The sequence below is a fragment of the Triplophysa dalaica genome, chromosome 15 (genome assembly GCF_015846415.1).
Source record: "Triplophysa dalaica isolate WHDGS20190420 chromosome 15, ASM1584641v1, whole genome shotgun sequence".
In the NCBI taxonomy this organism is placed as follows: domain Eukaryota; kingdom Metazoa; phylum Chordata; class Actinopteri; order Cypriniformes; family Nemacheilidae; genus Triplophysa; species Triplophysa dalaica.
The window spans coordinates 6,398,212-6,416,019 of NC_079556.1; the positions used below are offsets into that span (position 1 = coordinate 6,398,212).

General features: G+C 44.4%; 1 protein-coding gene across 1 annotated transcript in view; it reads left to right on the top strand.

Moving 5' to 3' along the window:
- The window catches only part of birc6 (baculoviral IAP repeat containing 6), a 79,622-nt gene that overhangs the window by 24,010 nt on the left and 37,804 nt on the right, over nt 1–17,808 (top strand). Inside the window, exons 19-59 of the mRNA XM_056768720.1 lie at nt 62–193; nt 314–411; nt 503–650; nt 824–957; nt 1,056–1,190; nt 1,325–1,512; nt 1,612–1,911; nt 2,028–2,127; nt 2,236–2,450; nt 2,573–2,781; nt 2,863–3,209; nt 4,682–4,901; nt 5,022–5,158; nt 5,268–5,405; nt 5,566–5,696; nt 5,810–5,941; nt 6,075–6,290; nt 6,374–6,557; nt 6,638–6,805; nt 7,299–7,432; nt 7,643–7,802; nt 7,880–7,996; nt 8,079–8,236; nt 8,344–8,470; nt 8,766–8,876; nt 9,095–9,225; nt 9,318–9,445; nt 9,581–10,146; nt 10,387–10,562; nt 10,658–10,754; nt 10,846–11,040; nt 11,164–11,364; nt 11,536–11,815; nt 11,915–12,171; nt 12,313–12,421; nt 12,658–12,882; nt 13,205–14,081; nt 14,505–14,648; nt 15,817–15,946; nt 16,751–16,882; nt 17,098–17,259. Coding sequence (XP_056624698.1) covers nt 62–193; nt 314–411; nt 503–650; nt 824–957; nt 1,056–1,190; nt 1,325–1,512; nt 1,612–1,911; nt 2,028–2,127; nt 2,236–2,450; nt 2,573–2,781; nt 2,863–3,209; nt 4,682–4,901; nt 5,022–5,158; nt 5,268–5,405; nt 5,566–5,696; nt 5,810–5,941; nt 6,075–6,290; nt 6,374–6,557; nt 6,638–6,805; nt 7,299–7,432; nt 7,643–7,802; nt 7,880–7,996; nt 8,079–8,236; nt 8,344–8,470; nt 8,766–8,876; nt 9,095–9,225; nt 9,318–9,445; nt 9,581–10,146; nt 10,387–10,562; nt 10,658–10,754; nt 10,846–11,040; nt 11,164–11,364; nt 11,536–11,815; nt 11,915–12,171; nt 12,313–12,421; nt 12,658–12,882; nt 13,205–14,081; nt 14,505–14,648; nt 15,817–15,946; nt 16,751–16,882; nt 17,098–17,259 — 7,949 coding nt within the window. The remainder of the gene's footprint in view (nt 1–61; nt 194–313; nt 412–502; nt 651–823; nt 958–1,055; nt 1,191–1,324; nt 1,513–1,611; nt 1,912–2,027; nt 2,128–2,235; nt 2,451–2,572; nt 2,782–2,862; nt 3,210–4,681; nt 4,902–5,021; nt 5,159–5,267; nt 5,406–5,565; nt 5,697–5,809; nt 5,942–6,074; nt 6,291–6,373; nt 6,558–6,637; nt 6,806–7,298; nt 7,433–7,642; nt 7,803–7,879; nt 7,997–8,078; nt 8,237–8,343; nt 8,471–8,765; nt 8,877–9,094; nt 9,226–9,317; nt 9,446–9,580; nt 10,147–10,386; nt 10,563–10,657; nt 10,755–10,845; nt 11,041–11,163; nt 11,365–11,535; nt 11,816–11,914; nt 12,172–12,312; nt 12,422–12,657; nt 12,883–13,204; nt 14,082–14,504; nt 14,649–15,816; nt 15,947–16,750; nt 16,883–17,097; nt 17,260–17,808) is intronic.

Here is a 17,808-nt window from a genome sequence, read left to right on the forward strand (position 1 = left end):
TGATAAGCTTTGTCATCATTGGCCTATTTTTATTCATTTTTATCATTATGTTGTCCTTCAGTTTAAGAGAGGGGAAAGAGGGGCTTCTGACCAAAACCAGGAGACGGTTGACGGATATCATCAGGACGTGTTTTTTTGAGGCTGGGCGCAGTATAGCTCATAAATGCTCTCGCTTTCTTGCACTTTGTATAAGGTGGGTTTGCGACATCTCTTAATATTTATCTCATCTTTTTGGATAATTTGTGTCATGGACTAACAAATGAAGTAGACTGCTGTCACAATTATTATGTTAAATGGGTGTTTGGTGTTTCAGTACCGGTAAAGGAGATCCCGGTCACCAAGGCTTTGGTCAGGCTCTGTTTAAAGCTCTTCTGGATAACATGCCTTACTTGCCTGCTGCAGCCACTGGAGGTAATTTTTATGGTGTTTTAGTAGTTTGAGATTTTTGAGATTTTGAATGATAAAATTGACAAATTGAAAATTCTCTATATCTGCCTCACAGGATCAGTCTTCTGGTACTTTGTCCTGTTAAATTATGTGAAAGATGAGGACTTGGCTGGGTGCAGTACTGCTTGCGCATCTCTGCTCACAGCTGTCTCTCACCAGCTGCAGGACCGCCTGACTCCACTAGAGGCACTGTTGCAGACCAGGTCAGCTTACTGTCTTTCATAAACTCATCAGTTAACTAAAACTGACTTTCATTTCACATCTGTTGCATTTAGCATAATGTTGCAGGTTTGCAAGTCACTCCTGGCAAATTTGTGCTTGCATTCAACGACTTGGCAATTGTTCATTTTCCTGTATCCATGCATCTTTCATTCAGATATGGTCTGTACGGGTCTCCATTTGACCCGGTGCTGTTTGACCTGGAGATGAGTGGGTCTTCCTGTAAGAACACCTTCAACAGCAGCATCGGTGTCCAGTCAGACGAGATCGACCTGTCCGACATTCTCTCAGGTGCATTCATACATTCTTCTCTCACAGACTTTTACGATCAAACTATTAAAACACTATCACAGATATCTTAAATGCTCTGTTTGTGTGTCAAAAATCAGGTAATGGTAAGGTGAATAATAGCGGGGCGGCAGAGGGCAGTTTCACAGCTCTGACCGGCCTGTTGGAGGTCGAACCCCTGCACTTTACTTGCGTCTCCACCAGCGACGGTACCAGAGTTGAGAGGGATGATGCAAGTATGTTCACTGGTATATATCCCTTTTTCCACTTCCTCTCTTCTATGATTTATACATTATTCAGTCACATTAAGTAATGTTTTGGTTGAAAAAAGAATCGACTTAGATCTTTTTGTGTTTAACTTTTTGTGCAGTGAGCACTTTTGGTGTAACACCCACGGTGGCCGGGCTTTCTGCGGGAACTGTTGGTGAGGCATCCACGGCCCTGAGCTCTGCTGCACAGGTTGCCCTGCAGTCACTGTCTCACGCCATGGTGTCTGCCGAACAGCAGCTGCAAGTTCTTCAGGAGAAACAACAGCAGCTTCTGAAACTACAGCAGCAGGTAGCTAAAGTTACATTGTGTTGGACACTTAAAATAACAAATGAATACATGTAGTACTTGTAGAAAGAGAGTGTGTATTCAGATTTTTTTGTGAAATAGAAGGCCAAGCTTGAGGCCAAACTCCACCAGACAACCGCGGCTACCTCAGCATCCGGTGTCGTTAACTCAGTGCCGTCCAACCAGTCGTCTGGCCCAGGCTTCTTTATCCACCCCTCAGACGTCATCCCTCCCACCCCTAAAACCACCCCACTGTTCATGACGCCCCCTCTCACCCCACCAAACGAAGCCGTTTCGGCAGCCATAAGCGTGGAACTGGCTCAGCTCTTCCCCGGGTCTGTCATTGACCCTCCACCTGTGAACCTTTCAGCCCATAATAAAAACACACAGAAAGCCAAACAGGTGTGTTGTGCAGTTGTGTTAATGTCACTTTAAACCTATGGGTTGTGTTAATCTAACAAGTGTTGTTGGTAAACACAGAAAGCTAGATCTTAAATTTCTTGTGTGCCTTATTGTAGAACCCCTTAGGAAGTGGCCTGGTGTTGGCAATCTCACAAGCCTCTCACTTTCTACAGCCTCCACCACACCAGTCCATTATAATAGAGCGAATGCATTCAGGTATGTAGAAAACTCATTCCAGAGTACTAAATGTTTAGCATAAAACACTATAAACATCCTACTGTTTTGTATTCTTTAAAGTAAAGTCAGGATTCTCCTCCCTCGTAGGTGCAAGGCGCTTCGTAACCCTAGATTTTGGAAGGCCGGTGTTGCTGACGGATGCTCTGATTCCCACCTGTGCTGACTTGGCCTCCCTTTCCATTGATATCTGGACTCTTGGGGAGGAAGTGGATGGGAGGCGACTCGTGGTCGCCACAGATATCAGCACACATTCCCTGATTCTACATGACCTCCTGCCCCCACCAGTCTGCAGATTCATGAAGGTTAACAACATACATTTATTATGAATTTATAATAAAGAAATTACGATCTGCATTCTGTAACGTTAAGCACAAAGATTCTAATAACCACCTCCAATGTGACTTACTCTACGCCCCTCCTCTAGATCACTGTGATTGGGCGATACGGCAGCACTAATGCCCGGGCTAAAATCCCATTGGGATTCTACTACGGCCACACCTACATCCTACCGTGGGAGAGTGAACTGAAGCTAATGCATGACCCACTGAGGGGTGAGAATGAGGCTGCTAGCCAGCCAGATCTAGACCAACATCTGTCTATGATGGTGGCCCTCCAGGAAGACATTCAATGCAGGTCAGTGAGCTGTATGTGTCACAGTCTCGATGTATAAAAGTCTGAATATATACTGGGTCAAACATGCGAATCTCTGTGCAGATATAATCTTGCCTGTCATCGCCTTGAGACGCTGCTCCAGAACATCGACCTGCCGCCTCTCAACAGCGCCAATAACGCACAGTACTTCCTTCGTAAGCCTGACAAAGCTGTAGAAGAGGATTCACGTGTGTTCTCTGCCTATCAAGACTGCATTCAGCTGCAGTTACAGCTCAACCTGTCCCATCATGCAGTGCAAAGGTTGCGTGTCTCACTGGGGGCCACCCGTAAACACCTGCCAAAGATCTATGAACCCAGAGAACTGGTCCAGAACTCCTCAACAGAGCAGCTCAGAACCATCATCAGATACCTGTTAGATACACTACTCAGCCTGTTGCACAGCTGTAATGGTGAGTCTGAGCACTTTTTAAAAGGTGGCAAAGAATTAATTGATACAATATGTGAAATTGTTCTCTGATATCTACATAGAAGATATGTGGCTTTATTAAGCGCCTAAATGATCCAGAAACGGTTTAACATCCCCAGGATTTGTCCCTAGAATGAAAAAGTCTGAAAATACCTTATTTGGAAGGGTCATTAATATTAATGTTGAGCTCTGCTCTGATTTGCTGTTTCTCTGTGCCGACTCATGCCACTAGTTTACACAGCAAACAGATCGCTACTGTCAGGCATGAAATTAAAGAAGTGGATAAGATCACGGCTTACTGCTTGCGGCAGAGGTTCTAATGGGAAAATAGTCGGAATTGCCCCCTTCGTAAATCAGTATCAAAACGCTGAGCGAAGTCTGCTTGATATTGTCCAAGGTTTGAAAATTGTCCGTTTCACTTTTGTCACATGACTCTCACTGCCCTGTGCTTCAAATTGCATTGTTAACAAACATAAATAAGGCTTAAGGGGCATATAAACATGCATGGTACTGATCAGATGCGCCAGACTTTATACCGGTGCAGCCCACGCTGTTTAACGAAGACACTCAGCTTGCGCGGACCCGCCTAACTATATAATTGTATAAAGAAGATGTGTATCTGCGCAGCTTGCGTTGTATAAAACTGAGAAGCTTGCACAGTACAGATGACACACACCTGACTTGGTAATTGCCCAGTGCATATCGTGGCAGCTTGTTTAAAGAAGACAAAAACGTCCATCAGGAGGTTTCACTGTAGACATAGTCTGATGCCAATTTGGTAAACATCGCCCAACCCTACTCACAATACCTGTGGATCTTCGGATGATCCAGCTGGCGTAGAACATGGGCGGGTTAATGCAACATTGGGGACGTACATCCTGACTGTAACGTCAAAGTCGGTGTTATGTTGGGATTGGCTTCTTTTTCAGTTGTCTTTTGCATGCACACGATTTACACAAGGAGGAAACAATAGTGTTTGCGGCTCGCAATATGTCATTTCCATGTACACAGCTTTTATTATTCATCTATGCCTAGGTAAATACAGTTCCCATTCTATGGCACCATTAAATAACCTTTCACATCATTCTAAGAAAATGTTTGTCATAATTTTATCAGTACATAGCAACTTAATTTCCCTTAAGGTCATGTGGGTGGGGGGAAAATATCGACCGTTGACATAATAGCCTACTTTTCACTATTCAGTCTGACATTTAAGGGACAGGTACAGTGCATCAACACTGATGTTAACTGATGTTAACAACGCAAGGTTGTGGGTTCGATCCCAGGGGATTGCAAATACCTATGTAAAATGTATAGGATAAAGCAATGTAAGTCGCTTTGGATAAAAGCGTCTGCCAAATGCCTAAATGTAAATGTAAATGTAAATGTAAATGATGTAAGATGATTAATTTTATTAATGATTAATGAGTAATGTTATTTCCATCTCTCTCTTAGGTCACTCTGTGCCCTCAGTGTTGCAGAACACTTTTCACGCCCAGGCATGTGAAGAGCTCTTTAAGCAGCTGTGTATCAGCGGAACTCCTAAGATCCGCTTGCATGCCGGGCTGCTGCTGGTTCAGCTCTGCGGAGGGGAGAGATGGTGGGGTCAGTTCCTTTCCAACGTCCTTCAGGAGCTTTACAACTCTGAGCAGTTGCTCATTTTCCCTCAGGACAGGTAACAACAGACCCCTCTCACTATTCAATACTGATTACAAGATTTTCTTTGAGGTTTCAGAAGGATAACAATACCTCTTAGCTTACACTTAAGCTTTGGTCCCCTGTTTATTTTCTTCAGAGTCTTTATGCTGCTGTCCTGTATTGGCCAAAGATCTCTGAGTAACAGTGGTGTTTTGGAGGGTTTGTTAAACCTCCTCGACTCACTTTTGTCACCTCTGCAACAGACTACTGCAGCACCACATCGCAGGACAGATGGTGTGTATTTTTATTTGCATTTTTGTGTGCAATTCAGTTAGTATTGTGAGTATAAGAGATATTTTTGATGTGATGTGTGTAACACACGTTTTCTTTTGTGTGTTTATAGGGGTTTTGGATATTCCCATGATCAGTTGGGTGGTCATGCTGGTTTCTCGACTGCTCGACTATGTGGCCAGCGTGGAAGATGAAGCCACCGCAGCTAAGAAACCTCTGGGTAGTAAAGACAGGGAGAGATCCTTCACAGGTAAAAGTGGTGAAAGAAACTCCAAAGAAAATCTTTGACAGGAGAAAGTTGTGAAATTATCTGGACAAGCATGAGAGCCAAGAAATCAAATTGCTTTTAAATGCAGACTGTAGAGAATGCATTTAGCTTCAGCGTATCTTCCTTTTATCAATAACACCAGGGAACCAGTGGAGCTTCATAAACAACAGCCTGCAGTCCCAGAACCCAAACAGATCGGCCAAAGGCAGCAACAGCAGTTTAGATCGACTGTACTCACGCAAGATTCGCAAACAGCTGGTCCACCACAAACAGGTACATGTGTCTCGCACAAACTTTCTTATTAACACAGGGCAACATGGTTGAAACCAGCTTGAATTCTGAAATAAGTTGTATTGGGATGTTAATCAATTCTGTCTTTACTGCAGCAGCTGAATTTATTGAAAGCCAAACAGAAAGCTTTAGTCGAGCAAATCGAGAAAGAAAAAATTCAGAGCAACAAAGGTTCCTCCTACAAGTTGCTGGTGGAACAGGCCAAACTCAAACAAGCCACTTCCAAGGTGAGACTTTCAAGAATAACTCATCTTGTAAACATAAATTGCATTGAACATTTGCATAACAATACATTTGCAGTACATAGTCGACACACAAAGTGTTCATGTTGTTAACCACGTGGTTCTGTTTTGCACAAAGCACTTTAAGGATCTGATCCGGTTGAGACGGACGGCCGAATGGCCGCGCTCCACCCTGGACTCAGAGGCGTCTGCGGCGAAAGAGACCCCTGAAGTGGAGCTTCTGCCTTTCACGTTATCTCACGAGCGCTGTATCTGTGTTGTGCAGAAGCTCGCTCTCTTCCTCCTCTCCATGGACTTCACCTGCCATGCAGACTTGCTGCTTTTTGTCTGCAAGGTGCAGTTTTTCACCTTTTCAGTTTTGGGGGCTCATCTGCTCAAGAAAGACATAAATGATGTTCTTAAATGCATCTCTTTCAGGTGTTGGCCAGGATAGCGAACGCCACTCGACCCACAATCCACCTGTGTGAGGTGGTTTCAGAGCAGCAGCTGGAGAGATTACTTCTGTTACTGGTTGGGACAGACTTCAACCGTGGGGACATCTCTTGGGGCGGAGCCTGGGCCCAGTACTCTCTCACATGCATGCTGCAGGACATCCTCTCAGGTCAGTATGAATGTTCTGGAGATTTCTAAACAACTTTTTAGTTTTGACTGAGTTTGGTGACCAAAGCTGTGTGTTTGCAGGAGAGCTGTTGTCTCCATTGTGTGTGGATGGTATGGACGGGGCGGGAGCAGATGAAGCTGGGGCCGCTTCTTCCTCTGTGGTGGATTCGGATGACTCTCTTCCCCAGCCGACCCCCATCCCCCTTGTGGAGACCATTGATGAGCCCCTAGGACCCGATATCATCGCAGGTACACCCGGGACATCCTCTGTGTTCCAAAGTGCGTTGGTAACTCCGCCTGAATAGCACGTCGCCTCACATGGACCCTCACTTTTCTTTTATTATAATGTTTTTTTTCTTTTTGATGCATGTTTTTGTGTTACGTGAATGTTTTGTGTTTTACTTTGTTTTAACATATTTGAGAAAGAGTAATGGTGGTACAATGCAGTTGACAAGGGGTTAAAACAGTGTAGATTATCTGACTCTTTGAAGTTTCTCTAAAATTATAGTTGAAGTCTTTGACCAACTTAAAGCAGCTGGTTGTTTTCTCATCACGTTAAATTTATTTAAGAAAAGTTATAGGACAAAACTTTGAAAAATATATTCAGAATGGGTCAACGATCCACTGTTTGGATGCCCTGTCCGTCTAAGAGGAGTTTGACAGCCTGAAGAAGGCTGTCTGTGTAGTTGCTTCTCTTGGTACGCTGCTGTTGCAATATTGAAGGTTTTTTCGTTGCCCAAAGGTGCTCCACCACTGTCATCTTTGGAAAAAGATAAAGACATAGACTTTGACTTGCTACAAGACTTGATGGATGTTGATATTGATCCTTTAGATATTGATTTGGAAAAAGATCCACTCGCCGCCAAGGTTTTCAAGGTATGAATCTCTCTTCTCTCTTCTTGTCTTATCTTCTTTGCTCTGCATGCATCCTGTGTATCCCACCAAACATACAGTAAAAACCTGATTGTTTTTAGTATCTACTACTCGTATACATTCATTCTTATATTTGGTTTGCATGACTCTCAGAGATGTGTGTCTGAGGTTTCTTTTGTTGTTGTTGTTTCTCTTTTCATCTCTCCCTTGTAGCCTATCAGCAGTACCTGGTATGATTACTGGGGTACTGACTATGGTTCATACAGTTATAACCCCTACACTGGGGGTGTGGGCATACCTGTGTCCAAACCCCCCGCAGCTGCCACCGCAGAGAAACCTGGATCTCAGAGCCTCTCTGTATCTGTGTCACAAGGTGAGAAACATCAGAAGATAGAGGAATAAAATAAATGCTGAATTTAGAGTGCAAAAATGTTTTAATGTCTACCACAGCTCTGGATGCTCGGCTAGAGGTTGGGCTAGAACAACAGGCGGAGCTTATGTTGAAGATGATGGCCACACTGGAGGCAGATGCCATACTGCAGGCGTTAACATCCTCATCTCCTTCAGGTACACAAAAGAAGCCTGCGGTGAAATCATTTTACCTCACTGATGTTGATTTTGATAAAACTTAACGTTTTCTTTATCACAGTGGCTCAGTCTGCAAATGGGACAGACGATTCTCTCTTGCGTGGAGGGTTCCAAAGCTCTCCCCCCAGTAGCGCTTTGATGGTTCAACCATCTTCCATTCCAATGCTGAGCACCTGCTTCAACAAGCTCTTCTCCTTGCTGCAAGTCCACCACGTCCAGGTACATGTTTGTTTCGGAAATTATGTTATCTTTGGCATTGAAAGCCGTATTTGACTTGATCTCACCATCTCTTTCTTTGTTTTTTTGTTTGCACAATGTCTCTTCAGTTGGAGTCTTTGCTGCAGCTGTGGTTGACACTTAGTTTGAGTTCTTGCTCCGGAGGGTCGGAGGAGAGCGGCTCCGATATCTTCCTCTTTAATGCCAGCAGAGCACCCACGATCCCCCTTAACCAGGGTGAGATTATTCACCAGTGAACAGTGACCCAAGCTTTGCGCTGTTTTGCTTTTTTTGCTAAATTTTGCTAAATTTAAAGTTGATGACAAAGAGTTTGTAAAGGTTCAGGGCTCCAAAAAATGTATTATTATGCTTGTTTTGAAAAATGTTAGTGCTAAATGTAAACAATGATTGGTCCATGTGTATTTCCCTGAACAATTTGATTCTCCCTTCCCTCAAATCTCAGTGGTCTGTTTTGTGGTTTGCTGACGTTGGTTTGTGCATTTGTAATGTTTGTTTTTGTTGTCTTTGTCAGCCTCCATCAGCAGCTTCCTGTCAGTGCTGGCCTGGTACCCAAACACCTCTCTAAGAACATGGTGTCTCGTCCTGCATAGTCTCACGCTTATGACCAACATGCCTGCCAGCGGTGAGTATCTGTCTTTGAGTTTTGGTTGTGGGGGATTTCTAGTTCCTGCGTTCCCATGTATGTGCAAAACTGTTTCTTCAGAGAAATCCCACCAGCTCAGCAGATCTGAACGTGTCGCCTCACTGAAGGCTAATTATAAACGCGAACAGTCTGGTGACCCACTTTATGAATACCTGCGCTTTCAATGACCACCTTGTGTATGTGTGTTTTACCTGTAGCCTCTAACAGTGGGATGGGTGTACAGGAGAGCTCGGCCCAGCAGATGGTGTCTGACCCCACGCTCGTGCACGTGCTTGTGCGCTTCTTGTCTGGAGGAAACCCACACGGCACCAGCCAGCACAGCTCACAGGTATCATGTCAACCTCTTGAAACACACACACGTGTTTGTAAAAAGTCTTTCTTACACTCACACATTCTTCTGTGGCGTCTTGTTTTGTCCAGGTTGGCCCCACTGCCACACAAGCCTTGCAGGAATTCTTAACCAGGTTGCAGGTGCACCTGTCTTCAACATGTCCCCAGATGTTCAGCGAATTCCTTCTCAAGCTGTTGCACATCTTGTCCACTGAAAGGTACTTAACATTATGCGTGTCCATATTTTTTATGTGATCTGAAAAGCATTTTTGTAAAGTAATAATCTGAATTCACCTAATTATGTTATATAGACACGAGGGCGATTAAACATTTACCGTCTTCTCTTTCTTTAGGGGTCCTTTCCAGTCCGGTCAGGGTCCATTAGACGCCCAGGTGAAGCTTCTAGAATTCACTCTGGAGCAAAACTTCGAAGTTGTTTCTGTGACCACCATCCTGGCCGTCATCGAGTCCATCACGTTCCTGGTTCACCACTACATCACGTGTTCAGAGAAGGTGGTCTCGCGCAGTGGTTCAGACAGTTCTGTAGGCGCCCGTGCCTGTTTCGGGGGCCTGTTCGCGAATATCATCCGTCCAGGTGATGCCAAGGCTGTGTGCGGCGAGACCACCCGTGACCAGCTGATGTTTGACCTTCTAAAGCTGGTCAACGCCCTGGTGATGCTCCCGCTGTCGGGAGATCGTGAGTTTAGTGGGAGGTTGCCTCCAGCGAGCGGAGGCACAGACAGCGTCTCGGATGAAGAGAAGGTGTGTGGAAGCAAAGAGGGCGGAGCTGCAGGTGCGGCGCAGCATCAGGGACCGGCAGTGGGTGTGGCAGACCTGGTTTTGGCCAATCAGCAGATCATGAGTCAGATCTTGTCTGCTTTGGGACAATGCAACAGCAGCGCCATGGCTATGATTATCGGTACACAAATCTTACATTCATTTTTCTTAAGTTTTCCTGTAGCTATAGCAGGTAGGCCATTGTGCTTTGTCGCTTTGGATGCATTTGCCAGAATCATAAATGAAATATCAATGGTTGTGAGAAAATAATTATTTTAGTAGCAGTTGTATTTTAAGCAAATAGCACTTCAGTGTAATAATGTATATGCTATTGAATTTCATGCATTCATTCATTTGTTTGTATATTTTCATTGTCATAAAGGCGCTAGTGGACTCCATCTAACCAAACACGAGAACTTTCATGGTGGGTTGGATGCCATTTCAGTGGGCGATGGGCTCTTTACCATCTTGACCACTCTGAGTAAAAGAGCCACATCGGTCCAGGTCATGCTGCAGCCTATACTCACATACATGGCCTGTGGCTACATGGGCCGACAGGTAAAAATGGTTTCTTTAAAATCCTATCTGACCGACTACATCAAATCACAGTCATGTACTGTGTGTCTCTAATGAGTTGTGTGTTTATTCTACAGGGATCTCTGTCCACATGCCAGCTTTCCGAGCCTTTGTTGTGGTTTATTCTGAGAGTGCTTGACACCAGCGAGGCCTTAAAAGCCTTCCACGACATGGGTATGCAAACACTTACATCCAAAGCCCTTTAGCATGTTGTTTGTGCTCTGTGTTGCAGATTTGTGTATATATTTGAATTCTGTGTTTTTAGGTGGTGTGCAGCTCATCTGTAATAACATGGTCACCAGCACCCGAGCCATCGTAAACACCGCCCGTAGCATGGTGTCCACCATCATGAAGTTTCTAGACTCCGGTCCCGGCAAAGCAGCAGATGGTAGTCTGAAAGCACGAGTGCTGACCTCAGAACCAGACAACGCAGAGGGACTGCACAACTTTGCCCCTCTTGGTACAACAGACACACTTTACTTGAAGTCACAAACACTGTTTCTTATACACGACAGTGATTTATTTACATATACACTATGCTAAAATTATTTATTTTAAGAAAGACGTTTTTGGCTTCCCACAGGCACCATCAACTCCAGTAGTCCCACGGCGCAGCCGGCCGAAGTGCTTTTGCAGGCGACTCCTCCACATCGACGGGCTCGTTCTGCCGCTTGGTCGTACATCTTCCTTCCAGAGGAGGCCTGGTGTGACCTCACCATACATCTACCTGCTGCCGTTCTACTCAAAGAGATTCACATACAACCACACCTGGCATCTCTCGCCAGTAAGTCTGCATGTATTCTGGGTAGCAATCACATTGCAATCTAATTGGTCCACTATTTTTATTTACTGTATCTTTAAGAATGTGTTATTTTAGACACGTGGCACTCAAAAGTAAAGTAGTATAAAGCTTTATGTATTATACCTATTAAATGTTCATATCTCTCCTTCCCAGCATGCCCATCCTCGGTGTCTGTTGAGATCAGTGCAGACGGTGTGAATATGCTCCCCCTGTCGACTCCAGTCATCACCAGCGGTCTCACCTACATAAAGTTCCAGCTGGTAAAGGCAGAGGTGGCATCTGCCGTGTGTCTGCGACTGCACCGGCCGCGGGACGCCAGCACACTCGGTCTCTCACAGATTAAGCTACTGGGCCTGACTGCTTTTGGAAACACTTCCTCAGCTACTGTGAACAACCCCTTCCTGCCCTCTGAAGACCAGGTCTCCAAAACCAGGTATGGTAATTGGCCTTTTGTTAAATATGGTGGTAGTGTAAAGTTGGATTTCTTTAAGAATGCATAAATTATGATATCATTGTTCTCTCGCTCTCTCAGCATTGGTTGGCTGCGGTTGTTGCACCACTGCCTGACTCACGTGTCTGATCTGGAGGCCATGATGGCCAGCGCCGCTGCTCCCACAGCGAACCTCCTGCAGACTTGCGCCGCCCTCCTCATGTCACCATATTGCGGAATGCACTCGCCCAACATCGAAGCCGTGCTGGTGAAGATAGGCCTGCAGTCCACACGCATAGGCCTCAAACTCATCGACATCTTGTTGCGCAACTGTGCCGCATCCGGCACCGACCTAGCCAGTAAGGACCCACACACTCTTACGCCACTTATTTCTCTACAAATCAGGAACCTCTAACCATGTGCTTCTTTTCATCTGATTGGTCTGTCTTTTTTTGTGTGACGTCCTTTGAATCTGATTGGTTGCAATGCTTCCATTTTAGATCTGAACAGTCCACTGCTCTTCGGGAGGTTAAATGGCCTGTCATCAGACTCAACTATAGACATCCTCTACCAGCTGGGCACCACTCAGGACCCTGGCACTAAAGACAGGTTAGCGCTTTCCTCCAGAACTCAAAAAGCTGCAGTTGGCTTAAAAGAGCTCATTTACAGTACTTTTCCAAGATCAGTTTGATCCCTAAAATAGATGTGGAAGATATCTTAATTCTGTACATAATTGGTCAATTGAGTTTAATTTGGACCAAGAATTTTTAGGCCTTACTACCTATACAGGAAGTGCAAACATGGGTCAGCTCATTGTTAAGATGTTGATTTTTTGTGTATTGTAGAATCCAGACTCTGCTGCAGTGGGTGTACGACTCTTCACGCATGGCGGCAATGAAACAGAGCTCTCCATCAGGATACGCGGGTCCGAGCGCTCCACCCTCACGAGAGTACGGCTTGCTCATGCCGTCCCCATCACACCTGCACTGCGTGGCATCTGTCTTATGGCACAGTTACGAGCTGCCTGTGGACTACGACCTGCCCGGGCTGCTAAACAGAGAGCTGTTTGAGTGAGTCTACACATTCTCTTTACAGCGCAAAATGTTTCTCTTTAAATAGTGAGAGTTTTGGATGAGGGTGTGTTTACGCCTGCGGTGTGTTTTGATGTTCTCTTGTTGGAGAGAGAACATATTTCGCTCTTGTTTTTTACCAGATCTTTCAAGTTGTATTCTTTTCAGGTGTGTATACTTTGGAAAAAAAGTGATATAATATCACATGGGGAAAATAATACCCTGTCAGCCAAAGGGAAATCTGTTATCCGTAAACAAAAAATATTAAAGATAGGTCTTGCATCTATTTTTTATTTATTTTTTATCTTTCTGTCTTTCACAGGTTGTTGTACAACTGGTCCATGTCGTTGCCCTCTAACTTGGTTTTAAAGAAGGCAGTTGACAGTTTGCTGTGTTCCATGTGTCACATCCACCCCAGTTACTTTTCTCTTCTCATGTCCTGGATGGGCATTGTGGCGCCCCCTGCTGACCAGACAAACGCACAGCGCCGCATGGCGATGACAGACGACGGGAAGAAGCAGCACGATCTAAACAGTGCCGCATCTCTTACGGATGACTCCAAACATGCCCGTACTCCCATAACCGTGCCCATCACCCTTTCAGAGTGCCAGCTGGTGACCCTGGCTGCCGCATCTCAGTCGCCCAGTGCCATTCAGCAGCTGTTGGATTCCGGTTTGCCTTCTCTGCTGGTTCGCGGCTTAGCTGATCTTTGTTGCAGTCTTCTAGTCAACGGCAACCTACCCTTGCCTTCTGGATTTTCCGGGCAGACCGAGAGACGCTCGCACACACACAACCAAACCTCATCTGCAACATCAAACAGGCCACCGCTGTCTCCTGAGCTGGCAGCACCTGTTTTGCGGTTCTTAACGGAAGTAGGAAATAGTCACACCATGAAGGACTGGCTGGGCGGGCCAGAGGTTAACCCGCTCTGGACGGCGCTGCTGTTTCTTCTGTGTCACTCCAGTGCCAGTGGGGCTTCTCACACCAGCAGTGGCACCAGTGCGGGGCAAGGGCCATCACCTAGCACCTCACATGCCAGCGCCCCATCTCACACCTCAGGGGCGTCCTTCTCTCTGGGTTCAGCAAGCTGTAGCAGTGGACTCACCACCCAGCAGAGGACCGCTATCGAGAACGCCACTGTTGCTTTCTTTTTACAGTGCATCTCCTGCCATCCAAACAACCAGAGGCTTATGGCACAGGTATGAATTTTTTTGACTGGTATTGTTTATAGACAAAAACATCTGTTGACAGGAACACCTCAAGAATTTATGTTTATGTGACATAAGGTGTCAAAACATAAAAACAAATTGGAAAAAGACCGAAAACTCTTCAGTGCTTTTGATGATTGCATGAATATATATAGTGTGAACTGGGATTTTTTTGTTATCTGATATCGTTTTTTTAAATGTGAATGTTGACCTATGGTTCCGATATATAAAAATGAATTCTTAATAGTCATTTTTGAAAACATTATAATTGGAAATGAAGAAATAAACATGTCTGTTTTCTTATGTACAGCTATGAAATATTTTCATGCATGCTTTTATGAAAAATACTTTTTTTTGAAGTGTTCTTTTGAGGACCGTTGCCTCAACCAGAATTATTTGTTTCTGTTTGGAAAGGTTCTTTGTGAGCTGTTCCAGTCGGCTCCTCAGCGAGGGAACGTTCCGGTCTCAGGGAACATCTCTGGATTTATACGTCGTCTCTTCCTGCAGCTCATGCTGGAGGACGAGAAAGTGACCGTCTTCCTCCAGTCTCCCTGTCCGGTACATGCATTAAAAATTCACCTTTACATTTATATAGAAGTGATTTTGCTTGGTTAGTGTGTTAAATCATTTATGACTGTTGCTGTAAAGCTCAGAAATGCCTCTTACTTACAGAGAAAATGCACCTGACCTTTACATCATCTCAGGGGGATTTTATCCTCCGCTACCTCAGTGAATTCATACTCTAGCCTGCCACTAGGGGGCCCACATAAACCTCACATTAATGTCAATCGCAAGTAGAATCAGATAAATGAATCAGATATTGTGTCTTCAAACTGATTCTTCCCCAAATTTAAACGTTTAAACTACTTAAAGCTCGTAATGTTTCACTCCTTCTTTTTAATGTCCCTCAAAACTTTCAATGTTGGCTTGTTTGCCGAGTTTTGTTGGTCACGGCAGTGTCATAGAGCGATAAAATGTTTGGGGAAACCTGTTTAGTGCACAGAAGCACAAAGCACATCTTTCCTCTTTAACGTAGTCTAAATGTTGGAGGACATATCCAGCTTATCCCTAAGATGACATGTAGAGTTATGACTCTCCTCAGCCTGCCAAACCGGAACAAGGCCAAATCGTAAAGACGTAAGGCATCTTTTTTTAGCCGGCGAGTCGTTCAGCAGGTCATTTCCCCAGTAAATTATAGAGGGACGCCGTGCATTTCAACTCCGATTAATCATGGCTCTTTTACAGAGAGACCGGACAGAGGAGCTCTTAAAATTTATTGTTTACAATTAGATCTGCTGGGAGCGCCATGCGATTGGTCTTCATATTTCCTCCTTCAACTCCACCTTCAAGGGGAATGAGACGTCTGATGTCTGGACCGCCCATATCAATAACAGGGGCAGGAATCTTCAGGGATAAACATAAGGATACACTTTTACACGCTGCAATATCTTTTACGGCAACAGCATTTTCGAATGTAAAACTCTTCATGTCAAGTTTGTTTTAGCGCTGTAGTGTACTCAAAAGATAACCATAATCGTGTTTCCGAGAATGTCAAGTCAACGTTTAAAATCTCATGTTGATCTAGAGAGGAATTTATTTGTTTTCTGTTTGGTTGCATCCAGTTTGTTGTTGTTCTCTGCAGACACAAGCGTACCAGACAGAATATTAGATTCATGCTAAGAGTTCTGTGACCTCGCCTTTATTTGTCTTCTTGTCTTTGGTTCAGCTGTATAAAGGGAGGATTAACGCCACCAGTCATGTGATTCAGCATCCGATGTACGGAGCAGGCCACAAGTTCCGCAAACTGCATCTGCCCATTTCGACCACACTGTCTGAAGTATTGGATCGTGTCTCAGGTATGAAGACGTGTTGAATAGCTGTACATTCTTTGATTTAAAACCTTGTAAACTGCCACGCTGCATGCATAGACGGCTACGTTTTTAGGCAGCATCCAAACTGTCATGGAACTTCAGAAGTGACAGATCTTCTTTTTGGTTACAAATATTGAGTCAGAATTATTTTACCTCTTCCGACATTTTCCAAATCATTCTGGGATTGCAAATGAAACGCAATGCTGCGTTAGAATTTGACTTGCGATCCTACTTAATTCACTAGATTTTAAAACATCTTCACGTTGTCCATCATTTAGGCCATAATGCAGTGGTCTTTTAGGTCCATCACATGTAGCGTTTCCTGCAGACTCTCAAGGTCTCGGTGCATAAAGCATTTAGGGCTTAAATGCGTGTGGTACGGCCATCAGCGTGCATGTGTGCATGTTTGCATGATGAATGGTTTGTCTCCAGAGACCTTGAATGTGGCAGATATAGTCTTCAGCCGATGCGGAGACACACACAGTGCTTGTATGAGATATCCCAGCAGGCCCTGCTGTTGATCGTCACAGAGCCGTTCTCATGCTAACGTCACACTTTCACTGATTGAAGACCCTCGCTGGACACATATCACTTGTTATTTTTATGGATGTGATGTCCTTACAGGCATATTATCTTTACCATCAATAATTCAGATGATCAGTTGAGATGACATGTACAGCCAAGGATATGTGTCTCTAAAGGACAATGTATTTTTTAAATCTGCGGGCAAGCGCACACGCACACACGTTATGGAATAACTTAAAGATCTTGAGATTTGTAACCCTTCAGATACACCCAGCATCACAGCCAAACTGATCAATGAACAGAAGGAGGATAAAGAGAAGAAAAACCATGAGGAGAAAGAAAAGATGAAGGCTGATAATGGTTTCCAGGATAACTACAGTGTTGTTGTTGCCTCAGGTACTGCATAATTCCGCCCCCTCACCGTTATGGACTCGCATATTCATGCCTTTAATATTATTGCACATACTAGGTTTATGTATTCCAAGACACCACTAGTTTAGGGTTCGTAAGTGTTTTTAATTTGCCAGTACGCAACCCAGCAACAACATGCTAAAGAACCAATCATAAAATCGCTAACAGCAGCTACTAATCACATACTTTCTTTGTCTCAGGTCTCAAGTCTCAGTCAAAAAGGGCCTTGTCCACCCCTCCTCGTCCCCCGTCTCGACGAGGGCGTGTCCTCAGCGACAAGCTGGCAGCTTCCTCGGGAGTCGATCCGTCTGCCAAAACCATCAGCGTGCCTGTCTTCCACCTCTGTCACAAACTACTGCCGGGTACACACACAGTCTCCCTCTATCACTCTCTCTTGTATTCTGTCCAGTCCTCACGGCCGTCCCGTACTCTCATCTCTCATCCCACACACATCCATACAGATGAGGATGTGTGATTAGAGGTCACATCACTGTCTGTCCCTGTCCTCCCCCCAGATCACCTCACTGAAACGCACAGAGTCTAATGAATGACAATTAACATTTCTTTCTTTCTTTCTTTCTTTCTACGTTTCTTTCTTTCTATGTTCTTTCTTTCTACGTTTCTTTTTTTCTACGTTTCTTTCTTTTTTTACGATTGTTTGGTTGTTTCTACGTTTCTTTCTTTCTACGTTTCTTTCTTTTTTATGTTTCTTTTTCTATGTTTGTTTGTCTCTTTCTACGTTTCTTTCTTTCTACGTTTCTTTCTTTTTTATGTTTCTTTTTTTACGTTTGTTTCTTTCTTTCTACGTATCTTTCTTTCTACGTTTCTTTCTTTTTCAATGTTTTTTTTTACGTTTCTTTCTTTCTACTTTTCTTTCTTTCTACTTTTCTTTCTTTCTGCGTTTCTTTCTT